The 14,959-nt window shown below is 39.4% G+C and overlaps 1 protein-coding gene across 6 annotated transcripts in view; it reads left to right on the top strand.

Annotated features, from left to right (window-relative positions):
- LDB3 (LIM domain binding 3) overlaps window positions 1-14,959 on the top strand; it is a 118,291-nt gene that overhangs the window by 27,918 nt on the left and 75,414 nt on the right. For all 6 annotated transcript variants that reach the window (XM_062001225.1, XM_062001226.1, XM_062001227.1 and 3 more), the window contains one exon: window positions 12,964-13,115. In XM_062001225.1, coding sequence (XP_061857209.1) covers window positions 12,964-13,115 — 152 coding nt within the window. The remainder of the gene's footprint in view (window positions 1-12,963; window positions 13,116-14,959) is intronic.

Genomic DNA, 14,959 nt, shown 5'->3' with positions numbered 1-14,959 from the left:
GACCACCTTAGACTTTCTGAAATTCTTTCTTGCTCAAACAGCAACTTTCCTGCTGCCTCTTCCCAGCCAATTATTTTGACATGCTCCACTGCAGAAGTTAGCGTCTAATGCAGCCAAGGAAAACATTTAAGCCAAATTTGAACTTGATTGCATTCCTTCCATGAGCTTAAATAGATATCCCATGAACATTTATTCCATAATAAAGTATGCAATCAGATTGTCATAATTAGTGTATTTACCCTGGACCAGGAGAGGAAAATTCCTAGTTTGGACATGCGTTGAAACTCGCTGTGGCTAGGTTTGCAGCATGTTGCATCCTCTGCTTCCAGTGCTGCTGAGGAAAATGTCTACAGTCATCAAGGAAGGAATGAAAGATAAGTGTACAGCTTTGAAACAGAAGCAAAGCACCCTGCAGAAGGATTCTGTTAGGCTCGAGCTATGCGTAAGTTACACAGCTTAATGATTCATAAAGAGCTGTATTCTGAATCAAGGATGAATGAGTATCTTGAACTGGAACTGGATAAAGCTTAGCGAAATATTCCAAGCAGGCTAATGCTAATTTTTCACTCATAATTTATGCACCTAACCTTTGTTACCTAAGAATATTTATCAGCTGCAAAGGTGTGGGCCATTTCTAAGAATCTACCCTAAGATCCTAAACCACAGATCATGCTGCCAAACTGGTACAAATGTTCATGATTCACTGTTACTTTCCTGCCAACACTGGAACAGGCTGCTCAGGAAAGTGGTTGAGTCACCATCACTGGAGATAGTTAAAAGACATGTAGATGAGGTGCTGAGGAACATTGTTTAGTGATGGGCTTGGCAGTGAGAGGTTAGTGGTTGGATTTGATTATCTTAAAGGTCTTTTCCAACCAAAATGATTCTGTGATAATTAACTACCTGAAAGGAATGTACAGAGGAGTGGAAGTTGAGGGACTGTATGTAGACAGCATGCTTCAAGGCCCTTCCTGAAACACTCTAAAACCTATGTGCTCTGGAAGTAGCACTGATGCAAACTGAAAGCTTCCTGGCTCTCCCCTGTTGATCACCAGGGTGAGCAGTTCAGAAGGTGAAAGACTGTCCTCAGTAGCATGTCAACTAGATGAGAAATCCTGATCAGCCTTCTCTTCCTGCCCAATACCGTTTTTAAAATGCCAGCTAATGTTCATTGTCTTTGCATGTTGAAGTCTCCCTCCACATACACATGTGATGGGTATCCCCTCAGGGAATTCAAAACCTGTCATCAGAGACAACAAATCAACTTGGCCATGGGGTAGTGCTGCTCTGGGCACCTAAAAAACTGGTGGATGAATGTTGACAAAACAGGTAATACATCTGATATTGCTGCTGGCAGGGGGGCTAAATGTCATTCTTTCATGGCAATGATTGAAGCTCTTCTGTGAACATAAAAATATTTCTGATTTTCCTATTGTGGAAATAGCTCTGTTTTTGTAACAGTCATTATTGGTGATATTATGCCAAGTCAGATGGTCTTAATGGTCTTTAGCATTTTAACAGAATTCTAGAGGGACTGGGAATTTGAATCAAATTTTGTCCTCTGAAAAAAGAACGAAAAAAAAACCCTAAAAAACCCCAGTAGCTTATCCAAAGATAATTGAGACTGAGCTATGCACTCTGCTGAATTAGGAATCAGGAGGTTACAGACTCCTCCCTTATCTGCAATGGAGAATCCCTGAAAAAAGCTCTCCTTGTAGTGATTAGGAGTTTCTGAGTCAAGTTTCAAGCCCAAAACTTAAGCATAAAAATAGGAGATATGGTATGACAAAGGGGAGTGGCATTGTTTGGATGTTCAGTTTAAATGAAGAGTGACCATAGGCAAATTAGTATTCACTAGGTGATGCCACTCATTTCCTAAAGCTCTTTCTAAGTAACCTGATTCCAAATCAGCTTATGGCCTCTCAAATTTATGGGACATTCTTGGTAAAGCCTAATTTCAGCATGATTTCCTTGATGTTGCATTTTTGTAACTTAGCAGTATTTTCTGTTGTACCTCTGAGGGTGTGTTGGCTCATAAACAGTATCGATGTTTAATGAAGACTTTCTGTAAATAATATCTTTCATAATATCTTTGTCTTTTGTGTAATATTTGATTAAAGATTTTTACTTCAACTTCTCCCTAGGAAATGGTGCAGGTTGGGAAGGGCAGCTGATGAGGCAGTACTTCATGGGGAAAGATGACTATCAGTCAGGCTTATGTTTGTGTATAGCACACCCAGCTGATATGACTTCTTTCTGACCAGAAATTAAAGCTTGTGAGCTTTAGCTTAATGTAGGAGCTACTCTATCAGCATTTACTTGGCTTCCTGCCTCATCAAAAGATTGATGATTTGAAGGGGAGAGAAGTCAAGTAGGTAAATTGTGATGGTCAGTAAATCTACCCACGTTGCATTAGTAGTTGAACAAAACATCATTGTATTTTTCACAATGAATGATACTTTTTCCATCTCATTCATTTGAAATCGCCTTTAGCTACAGACGATACCAATGTGTTAAACATTTTGTTTCTATTGTTTTGTCTGGAAACAGGGAGCCATTCTAAGGGCACATAAAAATTTGTTATTGTAAAGTTATGGAAAATCCCCTAGTATGTGGAATAAAAGAAAAAAGAACCAACCCACATTTTTAAAACTTTGTGCTTAGTACTGCTGTGTGCTCTGAAGCCACTGTGAGGTGTGTGGGAAGGTACTCAGCTCCATTTATGCAATAAAGGATTATAAAGCTGATGGATGTAAAATTCACTTAGAGGAACGTTTATACCTGAGAAAGCCATACATATCAGTGGCTTGTATTTTGTTGAACAAAACCTAGGAGGATTTTTATTATAATCTGCAAACTTTTAAGTGGGAAATTTTTGAGGATTGCTGTACCCATCACTTTAATGGGTTAAAACACCCAAACCCAGCATTGGGATCATTGCACTATAAATAAAGTTCAGTCCTTGTCCTTAGCAATAGCTACATCCCTCCACAGTCACAATAAAGAAGCAGTAAAATAAGATGCTTCCTTTTGTTAAATTCAGTTTGTATTGCTTTTAGTTACTATTTTGTCATTCTTCACAGTCTCAATGTAACAAGTTTTACATTTTAGATTTGAGATTATATGTTATGATTATTTCCTGTTAAATATATGTGGGTCCCGTGGCTTCACAAAGGAAGTGACGTGACTTATGTTTGATGGAAAAGGTGGGAAAACAAAGCTTAAGCTATTATGTTCTAACAGGTAAAATAAACATTCTTGGTCTCTATAATAACTTCCCTTGTTTCATGTAGCAACCAGCAGTTAACGTACCTGTTAAATGTGTCAACATTGTACTTTGCCTGATGCATCCTTAAATTGCCAAGGATCCTGCTGGGATACCTGGGCAGGATGTCATGTTATCCCCTAAGCATGATACAGCATATTACAGAATGTAGATGGTTAATACAATTGAAATAGATTCACATTGGATGATATGGGCCTCTTTAAACCTTAGACACAAAAGTAATTGCATCTTATCAAGGGTAGTTCTGATTCAACATCCCTGTCACTGGACATTGTACATTTTGTCATCTTTCATACAGATGCCTTTCTGTGTGTGGTATACTGTTATATCATCTGTAGGCAAAGCATGGAGCTGAATGCTATATACTTCTGGCTTAGAGTCAGGAGTGTTATATGCTATTTCAAACTGGCAGCTCGTGTTTTAGTGATCAGAGGAAGAATTACTCCTCTGGTGTTCTGATGGTCTGAAACAAAAAACTTAATAAACAAATGCACATTGAAAGAACAGTTAAATGTAAGCCTGCATCAATGTAATAAGTCTCCTAATTTACAAACACCTGGCAGCAGAAGAGTCATTTATATATTGGTCAAATGTGTGCTATAACCTCAGGAATTACTCAGTCAAAGCTATTTTATGTTGCTTAATATCAGAAGTGGCTGCAGGCCACTAACTGCCAAAATAAAACTCTCAGTATTGTCTCAAATGTCCTTTTAGTCAGGCCTTATGGTTGCTGAACAAATCAAAAGCCCTTCAAAGTTATGAAGCATTTTGGTCTTAGTTATATACAATGAAATGCATTAAGCAGAATGAACTTGGAAAAAAGAAATCTTACCATAGTGGCCAGTAGCAAAAGACATAAACCCCTCTGTTTGTTGTTAATGCTCATAGGGGGAGACAAGACAAATTGTGTTTGCACAAGGAGGTCAAAACACTGCAAAGAAAATAGAATTCAAGAAGCCAATAGCTGTGAAGATGTGAAAGGCCATATTGATAACTGAGATCTGTCTACTTGAAACACAAAGAAACATCCCACATTGCAAAACTGCATTAAAAAGGATCACGTTTTAACAAGTGAAGTAGGAGAGAAGGAGCAGAACCTCTGAAGAAACTTGGCAGTTCTGATCCTGCAGACATTTACAAGCTTAGTGTAACTTTGCTGCAGGGACTTGTCTCGTAGAAGTGAACAGAACTGCTCATGTGCACAGGACTGTCAGAATGCTAAGGATCAGTGCCTCAGTTGTAGTCTCAGTTTTGATTTGCATTAAGGTTATTAAACTATTTGATACCAAAGAACAACTTACTTGTTCTGTAAAAACTGTTGTAACAAAGCAATCAATGTTTATTACGATGTGACTCGCCTCTCTGCTGCCATTTCATTTCTACACGATACATAGCACACTGTCTTGGCACAGTACGTGATACTGACTGAGAATAGACTGAATAGATCGAACGGCTATTTTTAGATGAGGACTGGGAGAAGAAAGATTACTATTAATCACATCATACAAGATTTAGAGAGCTTTATTAGTCTTCTAGCTATGCCAACATACCATGTTATAAGGCCACATCTGTGTTTTTATTGTTGTCTGTATGGTTGATGTTCATAGACATCACACTTCTAACAGACTGAGTTGCAAACTCCAAAATATTCCCTTTTTAAAATATTTTTTAACAGAATCACAGAATGGTAGGAGTTGGAAGCGACCTCTAGAGATTATCCAGTCCAATTCCCTTGCTAAAGCACATCCACCTTGATTGGGTCACATAAGAACAAGTCCAGGTGGGTTTTGAAAGAAAAGGATTGCAATTTTTTCAATCAGGTAATGTGGAGTTGCAGCATGGAATGGAATGGTCTTCCTTCCAACCAGACAGGAGCATTCACACTCCCTCAAAAATTCACACCCCCAAAGCCTTGCCCAGGGCAATCCCCTAAGCATTGCCTATTTCTTTCATTTCATTCTTTTATTTCATTCTTTCTTTCATTTCCCAGGGGAAAATCTTCTACATTTAGTATATTTTCATCACCAGGGTCTATATAGCTTGTCAAGAAGGGCAAGCTGTCTGTCTGGCTTCTTCCTTGAAATGTCTATACATTGTGCATGAACGGAAGCCTTGTAAAGGTGTTAAGTAGAAGGAAAATTTCTGATGTTAATGCATAGTCTGGCATACCCAAGACTGAGGTAAAACCAGATAGCTCAAGTGCCAAGAGCCTTTCTGCTCTCGCAGTACACATTTCAGCACAGGGTGTCCTAAATTGTAAGTGCTTGACTGGCTGTCCCACGAAATCTCTGTGCTGCTGTGGCATTGTGGCTCCTGCTACCTAAGAGAGGTAGATTAAAGCTATTTTGGGTGTTCTCACAAGTATCATAATCTCTTTTCCTAACTACAGATGAAGCATAGCTTGAGAGGCCACTTGAGAGTGTCTCTGAGGCTTGGCAGCTCAGCTCTGTTTAATATAAATGGAAGCTCTTCAAGGTGTCAGAGGCATACTTTGCAGAATGCCATGAGTGTTCATTTAAGGCAGGTTTTGTTGTGTCATTAAAAATGAAAAAGCAGAAAGGGAAAAAAAAGCATGGTAGTAAATGTAAAGCAGTGAGACATGTTCTTCAGGAAAATGGTAGCTGCAAAATGGGAATTTTCTTTAGGATGGCTTAGTGATGTGTGCAAGGACTTTTATTTCCAGTTTCCTACAGTCCTGTGCCATTACATTTAGTTTTACTTGCTGAGCTCAGACATCTGACACTGAAAGATATAAAAGCCATCATCAACGGCAGTGGGATGTTTGCTCTATGGTGTAGGTTGTCTAGGCCATTGCTTACTTTGTTTCTGTTTTATGCCTTCTGGCCACATGTTGAATGAGATGGTGAATTTCTGCTTGATGACTTCTCTCAGTGTTTTTTATTCCTTTTCTTTACTGTTTTTTCTTGTCCAGAATCACCTTCTGTTTTCTAGGGAAACCCATGATTTTCCCTTCTGAGCATGTTTATTGTGGGGACAGGAATGGGAAGTGATTCATTTAGGAAATAATAATACAAGTTTCTTCAATTAACTTTTTTCACAGTGGAAGAGGAAGTGATATCTCCAGACCAGAGACAACTACCTGGATTCATGTGGGCATTCACCAGTTCAGTGTAGCTGTTCTGTGGTGGGATTTCCAAGCATATCTCTTCTCCTTTCAGTAGGGTGGGTCCAAGTATGTAAAATAAGAAGGTTTTGGTGCTGCTCCCAGACATTGTGAGCCTCAGTGCTCAGAAAGCTTTTCAAGGTTGTTGGAAGAATCTATACAAAAAACCACTGTGAAAATTTAAGAGAGAGAGATTTAAATGTGGTTTTCTCCATAAGGAAACACATTTCTTGATGATATGGACAGTGGGATGGAGTGCACCCTCAGCAAGTTTGCCAGCGACACCAAGGTCAGTGGTGCAGTTAACATGCTGAAGGGAAGGGATGGCATGCCCAGGGATCTGGACAGGCTTGAGAGGTGGGGCTGTGTGAACCTCATGAAGTTCAACAAGGCCAAGTGCAAGGTCCTGCACATGGGTCAGGGCAATCCCAGGCACAAATACAGGGTAGGTGATGAGTGGATTGAGAGAAGCCCTGAGGAGAAGGACTTTGGGATGTAGTTTGAAGAGAAGCTCAACATGATCCCGTTCAACCCTTAAGATTCTGTAATTCTGTAATGTGCACTTGCAGCCCAGAAAACCAACTGAATCCTAGGCTGCACTGAAAGAAGTGTGGCCAGCAAACCAAGGGAGGTGATTCTCCCTCTGCTCTTTCCTGAGACCTCACCTGCAGTACTGTGTTCGGGCCCCTGACATAAGAAGGACATTTTGACCTGTTGGAGCCAGTCCAGAAGAGACCACAAAGGTGATAGAGGGCTGGAGCATCTCTCCTGTGAAAACAGAGTGAGAGAGCTGGCGTTCTTCAGCCTGGAGAAGGCTCCATGGAGACCTTATAGCAGACTTCCAGTACCTAAAGGTGCCTACAAGAAAGCCAGAGAGGTACTTTTAACAAGGGCCTGGAGTGATTGAGTAAGGGATGATGGCTTAAAACTAAAAAAATCAGATTTTGATTAAATGTAAGGATGTTCTTCCCTGTGAGGGTGCTGAGGCACTGGCACAGGTTGTCCAGAGAGGTTGTGGACGCCCTATCCCTGGCAATGTTCAAGGCCAAGTTGAATGCAGCTTTGAGAGCAACCTGGCCTAGTAGAAATTGTCCCTGCCTATGTCAGGGGGATTGGACTAGATGATCTTTAAAATCCCTTCCAACTCAAACCATTCTATAATTCTATAATACTGTATTTTCTAGTGATCCTTAGTTTCTATCCTTTTTCTTGTAAGAGTATATTATAGTCTCTGGTACTGGTAGCTTATGTCCTGTCTCTGATTTCTAACTTTTCTGGCTATGAAGATAAAAGTTTTCTTTCAAAATTTCCTTCTATTCCAGAGATCCTGAAGAGGAGAGAGTATCATTTCCAGGGCTTTAGCATATTTCTAATGCTAGTGAATACTCAGTTTTTGAAACATTCTTAAATAAGAAGTGGAAAACATAATTGGTTGGTTTGGAGGTTGGGGTCAGAAAGGGGTTGGGCATAGCTCATGTCCTGGAAAATGAAGAGGCCCAGCCCAATGCTGCAAGCTACCGTGTTAACACCTTCTCGGTTGTGTAGGCCTCCCTATGTATTTTTGTCAGCCTTGTAAATTAGGAGTTCCTTAGGGTAGGAAAGCTGTGTCCATCCATCTGTTTATACAAGCATTCTCGTTAGTATTTTAACACTCAGCCACTCAAATGCTGTCTGATCCCTCTCTCTCCCCTTTTGAGTGTAGCCGCGGGGGCTTGGATGGGAACATGTGCTGTTCTCAAGGTGGTGTAGCAGCTGCACTTGATCCACCACCTCCCAGAGCTCCTGCTAAGTAGTATTTACTCTGAACCCAGGGTAGACTTGTGTTTTAGGACACAGCTGTCACTGTTGTACTATATATTCACCCAGCATCCAGATCTGCTCACAGAAGAGCGTAGTAAGAATTCTCTGTAGTGCACTGAGAGCAACATGCGTTACTTCCCGCCTGCCCACTTGCTTTAAGCTGGGGCTGTTGGAAGTCAGATGTCTGCCTTGTAGGAAATTGGTGAGGGCTGAAAATTCACATCTCTGAAACACAAAGTGTTCCTCTGCTTTTGTGAGAGAAGTGAAAGATGCTTGGCTTTTCAAGATGAAGCTATGCTTGGGCTTGAGACACTAAAGAAACGCTAATACAATTAGATCTGTCAGTGCTATCGTGACTTGGACTTTGTAAATCAGTGGACAGAAGGAGCATTGATACCTTGAATCTCTGGTGAACATCTCACTGTAGCCTTAAATAAAGGCATTTACAACACCTAGCATCTGAAAGCAATGTTGTAATCCAGAGCACATGAGTTAAGACTATTAACAAAAGTTTCATTAAATACTTCTGTCTAGGTCTTGCCCAGAGATGTTTTAAGAAAAAAAACCCCATTGTTGGTCAAATTGAAAAATGCACATTTGGCCTGGTCTAGACGTCTGTTTCTCTACTTTTGTTACATCTACTTCTGTTAATAGAAGACAGGCTGAAATGAGAGCAAGCTAGAACTTACTGTGTGGACAGATCTGGCTTTGCAGTCTTAATTCCAAAATTGAATTAACATTCACCCTTCATTTAAGAAAAAAAACCCAAACAACTTTTTCAAGAACCTTTTTAAATGGAAAATGATTCCTAAAGATTTCACAAAGGCACAATGAGATCTTCTCTGTATGTAGTAAACTTTTAGTAGATCAGAGATGCATTTTCAAAGGAAAATACCAACAGATAAACACTTTGCATTCCATTCCTTTCTGCTGGGTCTTTAAAAAGGGGAACAAGATAGTCTTGAATGTGCCTTGACACTTCAGATCTGGCTGTGCTCTATCTCCATCTGTACACTGGTATTTTGTCCCTAACAATTACTGACTGTTCTCAGTGTCCTATGCTAATGCACATTGTGGGTTCACTTGAAAGTCTTACAGAGAAGCCTGTTAGCTTTTAACTAAAAAAGGTATGATTGTACTTTCATTTGAATACTTTATACAGATTATATACCCAGACTTTAACAATGCTTTCTGTATAAAGCTCTACAGAACCAAATAATCTACATAGCATGCTTTTAGCCATGGGGAAGGCTGAACTATTTCCTGATAGTTATTGTGAATTACAGATAAAATAAACTAGGTCCACCTTTTATACTTAAGAGTCTTACTGTCTATGAAGCTTGGACAAGCTGAATTTTAGCCGTAAAGTGGGATCAGTGGAGTGCTGGCCCCTGAAATGGGAGCTGGAAAGGTAGAGCTATGTGAAGGAATCTGTCCCAGAACTTGTAGCCATTATACTTAGCTGAAGAGCTGACTACACATCCTTTTCATTCCTGTTTCAAATAAAGGAACACTGGCTGGTAAGCCGTGATTGAGACTATTTCCTTATCTTTCCCAGCATGGTTCTCATGTTCCTCTTTGCCTCAGAAGAGATGTTGCAATGGCCATAGTTAGAAGCTCATATGAATCATAAAATGAAAGTTATCTGGCACTTTTTGTTTGATAGATTCTTCTGTTAAATATATTTTTCGGTTAGGTAGTGTTTTCTAAAAGAATTAAGCAGAAAATATCCCACTAGAGTAAGTGAAATATGGCCACTAGGCATAACCATCTTCTTCTAAATTTTATTCTAATTTTAGGACAGTTGTAGTTACCTGCTTTATCTTTATTGCAAGATACAACATTTCAATTTAATGGAATCACAGAATGGTAGGGTTGGAAGGGACCTTTAGAGATCATCTAGTCCAACTCCCCTGCCCAAGCAGGTCCACCTAGATCAGGTCACACAGAAACACGTCCAGATGGGTTTTGAAGACTTCCAGAGAAGGAGCCTCCACACCCTCCCTGGGCAGCCTATGCCATGGCTCCCTCACTTGAACAGTGAAATAGTTTTTCCCCTATGTTTAAATGGAACTTTTGTGTTCCATCTTCTTTCCATTACCCCTTGTCTTGTCTTCTGCAAAATGCAAAAATTGGAGAAACTGCGAGGGAAATCAGTAAATTAGACTCAACTTAAACTAGGCTTAAATCTAGATTTCTTTATTCTTTCCGTGGAAGCTCTGCTTCTCTTGGCTTATCTCTCGGCTTATTTTTTTGAAGCACCACTGGGGAGTGGAAGAAGAAATGTATGTATTAAGTAAGAATTTGCAAATTAGGGCAGACATTTAACTTTCAATAACTGAGTTGATGTTCAAAACCTGGGCTTTGTTCTTAATGAGCAAAAGGAGGAGTTCCCAGCATTTGAAACCAGCTGTCTGAAGATTAGAAGTATCAGTATCACACATTTCACATCTTGTGGCAAGAATTTGCATGTTTCATGGGGAGTAAAAGGTGATGTCTTGGAGTAGTGATGTGTGAAGATTGTTTATTTCCAAAATTTTATGGAGAAGGCTCAAGCCTCGGTGTGTCTGCCTGACTGGCAACCAGCTGATGTTACTAGAGAAAAAGGATCAGCTGAGAAAGACTGAAGTGTCCTGCTTGAATTCAAGCCTTAATGACTGATTTGTCAGAGTCTGGCTTTTGTTTATATTTTGCCTTTTAGTAACTTGTTATTTTATTGCAGATTCTGTTTCTTAACATATTTGGGGGACTGAGACAGGAGGGGTCTTTCAGTAACTATACAAGCACTTGTGGGTATGCAAACAATCCATATTCTTTATAGGCTTCTGAATTCTGTGTGCTTTGCACAAAGAGAGTCAATGAAGAAGTCAATGCATAGAAGCTAACGTTTGTGTAATAGGTTGGGTAAGCTATGCATGTAATATGAATCTCTTGTTGCTACTAATTTCTTTCTGTGAGAGTGCATTAGACTGCAGAATAAAACTTCACCATGAAACATTCACCCCAACCCTCAATTCCTTAACACTAGAAAAATACAGGAGAGCATGGCACTGCCATTATCAGTCAACTCTGATGAGCTTTCCGTGAGAATATTGTATCAGTGGCTGTCCTTTACTCCGAAAACAGAGAGCTCGTACTGCTTTTCTCTCTAATGAAAAAGTATAGAAAGCTGGCTCTTCCAGTCAGATCAGTTCTGGGATGTTATTTGCAGAGCCTAAATCCAGAGTAATATCTTTTTAAGTTGAGTGTCTGAGTATTCAGGTTGCTGTGTTCTAGCACCCTGATACTAGAGCTTGTGTCCTACCAAATTGGCAACTCCTGTTGCAAGACTACACTGGCAATTAGGCTGCCATCCTCAGCAGAGTACCTTTAAGAGGCTGTTGAGAAAGGAGTTCACCAGTGGAAGTACACAAGCAAGCAGTCTAGGAAAGTGTTTTGGAAGGTTTTTTGTTTTGAGTACATCCATATTGTCAGTGTTTTGAAGTCATATTAGGGAAGGCAAGTTAAGGAATTTCACTTCACACTTGATGAGGAAAAGTGTTTGGATTTGTGTTGGGTTTTGGTTTCCTTAGGAATTCAGCTTCACAATTCCAGCCTGATGGAATTCACTGGAGAAATGTGGCTCATAATCAGGCATATCTTTCTTCTATGTTCTCTCTGCTGAAGGAACATAGTTTTTGACTGCAGCCTTTGTTGCAGTATTTTAGGTTATCCTTAGGTTTTCTTAGAAGTGAGGAATGTAAAGATGCAAGTAACTAAAAATAGAACAAACACCTATAGTTTATGTCTGTACCTTTTAAGTACTGAGGGCTGAAAGCAGAGGACAACACTGATGTGCACACTAAAATGTGTCTGGCTGATGGTACATGAAAGCTTTTTTGATTTAGTTGAGTTCTCAAACGGAGTCAAGTTTCATAAGTAGCAATGTCACCCAGATGCAAAATGAGAGAGCTGTGTACAGTTGAGGTCAGGAAACTGTCTATTCGAAGAAGATCCAGTTCACAAGGCCTCTGGAGCTAACAAAATGTGAACCATCAGTTCACTATGTTTCTAACCAGTTTCTGACCTGTTCTCTCAGTAGCTGGGTTTGTAGCTGAAGTGTTGTGGCTTGTTATTTCTAAAAGTCCTGGTCTGGTTTTGGAGTGTTGAGTCCAACAAGTTGATGGAGTCATCTCACATATGCGGAAATCTGTCTTGGTGGTGGAGCAATAGCTGTATGTGGGTAAGGTTAAGCAGAATGATTTCCTATAAAGCTGACTATAATAGAAGCAAAGCATGTCCAAGGCCCCTCACACACATTCATTTTCTGTCCACTCAATATAATGAATTAATTTAGGAAAAAAAGGCTTTTAGGAGGAAAAATACAATAAAATCATGCAGTAGATAATGGTTCATTAGCTTTCCACTTCTGAGTAATGTGTCTATATACTACTCCAATATAAACAGTCGTAATTATCTCCTTGAAGGGGAGATAATGTGTGGTAAGGGAGCCACTACCTTGGGCTTAACCTCTCAAAATAGAAGTAATGACATTAGACGTTGTCCTGGACCTTTGTGGAAATGTGAGATAACTTTGAGTTTAATTTCCTTAAATTTTGTTGCGCCACCCATACAATAATAGATACAGCGAGTGCTCTATCTATTACTGTATGTATTCCTCATTAGAATTCTGGACAAGCTCTTTAAAAGCACTTTGTGTACAGAGTAACTTATCCCTATATGACTGTTTTTTTCTTCTTCCTTTCCCACACAGATCACCCCTGGCAGCAAAGCAGCACAGTCACAGATGAACCAAGGGGACCTTGTGGTAGCCATTGATGGAGTCAACACTGATAGCATGACCCACTTAGAGGCCCAGAACAAGATCAAGTCAGCCAGCCACAACTTGAGCCTCACTCTTCAGAAGTATGTTGGTATAAGTTGAAGTCTTTGCATTCCTAAGGGTATCCTATAAAATCTGTGACTTAGAGAACTCTATTAGATGTATTTGAAGTGTTCATGGCACAGATATGAGATGAAAAGCCAAAATCTGCCCTGATTCTTGTAGAAATCAGCATGAATTCATAGAGAAATCAGCAAGGTTGGTGTGTTGAGTGTATCTGTGTTGAATTTAGGCTATTGAATACAGGTTTAATTGCATATCTATTCAAGGTTTTGTTAAAAAATAAATCCAGCAGTGATATTTCTTTTGTTTTTTCCCATGTGGCCAACACACAGCTCTGTTTGGTTAACTTATGAATGGCTGTTCTAGAAATTGCCATCGTAACAAGTGTTATGAGTGTATGGGAGGAGTCTATCATTCACGGGGTGAATAATCAATCACAGCAGGCTGAGAGTTTGTGTTAATGGTCTGGCACCTGTGAATTTGAAAGTGGCCTCTCCACATCTGACAAAATCAGAATGTGTAGCCTGAGTGCAGGGAAGGGAGTCAGTAGAATATGGAGAAGGTGGACTTTCTCATAGAGGTGTGATAAAGGTTATTTTGCCATTGAAAGCAGAATTTTCTCACATAACAGATCTCCTTAACTTTTCCTGATTAATGTTTCTTCCAAGGAAACTTGTTCTCAAATCAGATAACCTTGCTCAGAGATTTTCTATAGTAGTTGCATTAATACTTAAAGCTCCATAATTATATCAAGCAAAGTAACTTCTGTTTTTACCATATTGTGGAGCAGATAGTTTTTCCGTAGACTAGGCAAAGACTGTCACAGAAGCGGGTTGCAATGTCGAAGTAAAATTTGTGATAATATACAAAAGAATCTCATACATGGGTGGTGCAGTAGAGCTAAGCAATAGCAGAAACAGACAACAGTAATTTTGATTGTTTCAAGTGAGTAATTGTCAGTACTTGCTGACCTCTGAATTACACCACCAGCAACTCTAGTGGCCACATCATTAAAGAAAAAAAGAAAATGTTTTACAGCATCCAGGACAGCTTATTTATTGCTTAATGACTTAAGTAATTGTTTTTCCTGAAGTATTTTCAGGCTGCTAAAGCTTTATTTATTGTGGTATGCATTGTTCTTTATCCACATATTTCTGGTGGAAGTAGCATTATTTATTACTGTCTTGCTCTACCTATTTTATTTTCTCAAGGCTTACCTTGTCTCTTAGTTCCAAAATAGTAGTAAGTGATTCAGATAATCGACTTACATGGATAGAGAACAGCTAAAGTAAGCAGTAATAGAGTGTTCCACAGACTGAAATATGATAATTGCATAGATAAAAGACAGAGATGAGTTAAGATCTGTTTTGAAAAGAAGAGAAACTGAGTAAAGTTATATGAAATACACATATATGAAGCACAAGTAGGTCAGACAACTTCTTTGCTAACAAGCGAGAACTTTCGCAGATGATGCTTTTGCTCTGAACTTATATAGTTCATAGAATCTCCTCTTCAGTACAACAGTTGCATTTTGGTGTGAGCTATTAGTTTGCACTGGTGACCCATTCAGCCTCACTGGACTTATATGGGAAAAACAAATGAGAAAGACTGAAAAGTAAGTCTCTTTTTAAAACAGCGTTGTTTCTTAGATGATATGAGGCTATTAAAAAAGTTGTGCTCAGAGGCATTAAGCTGGCTTTCCCTTTGCACAATTCAGTACTTATCCAAGCTAAACTCTATTAGCCATCTGATATATGGATAAAACCCTATTAAAGATGTCCTGAAGAAAAGATATCTCCCCCATATTATGGAAGTTAGATTAATACCACCTTGGAATATTATTTTTCCTAGGCATAAATGGGTT

This window comes from Colius striatus, chromosome 8 (genome assembly GCF_028858725.1).
Source record: "Colius striatus isolate bColStr4 chromosome 8, bColStr4.1.hap1, whole genome shotgun sequence".
Classification (NCBI taxonomy): Eukaryota; Metazoa; Chordata; class Aves; order Coliiformes; family Coliidae; genus Colius; species Colius striatus.
The sequence above is the reverse complement of the archived record's forward strand: the minus strand, read 5'-3'. Positions and strand labels throughout refer to the sequence as shown.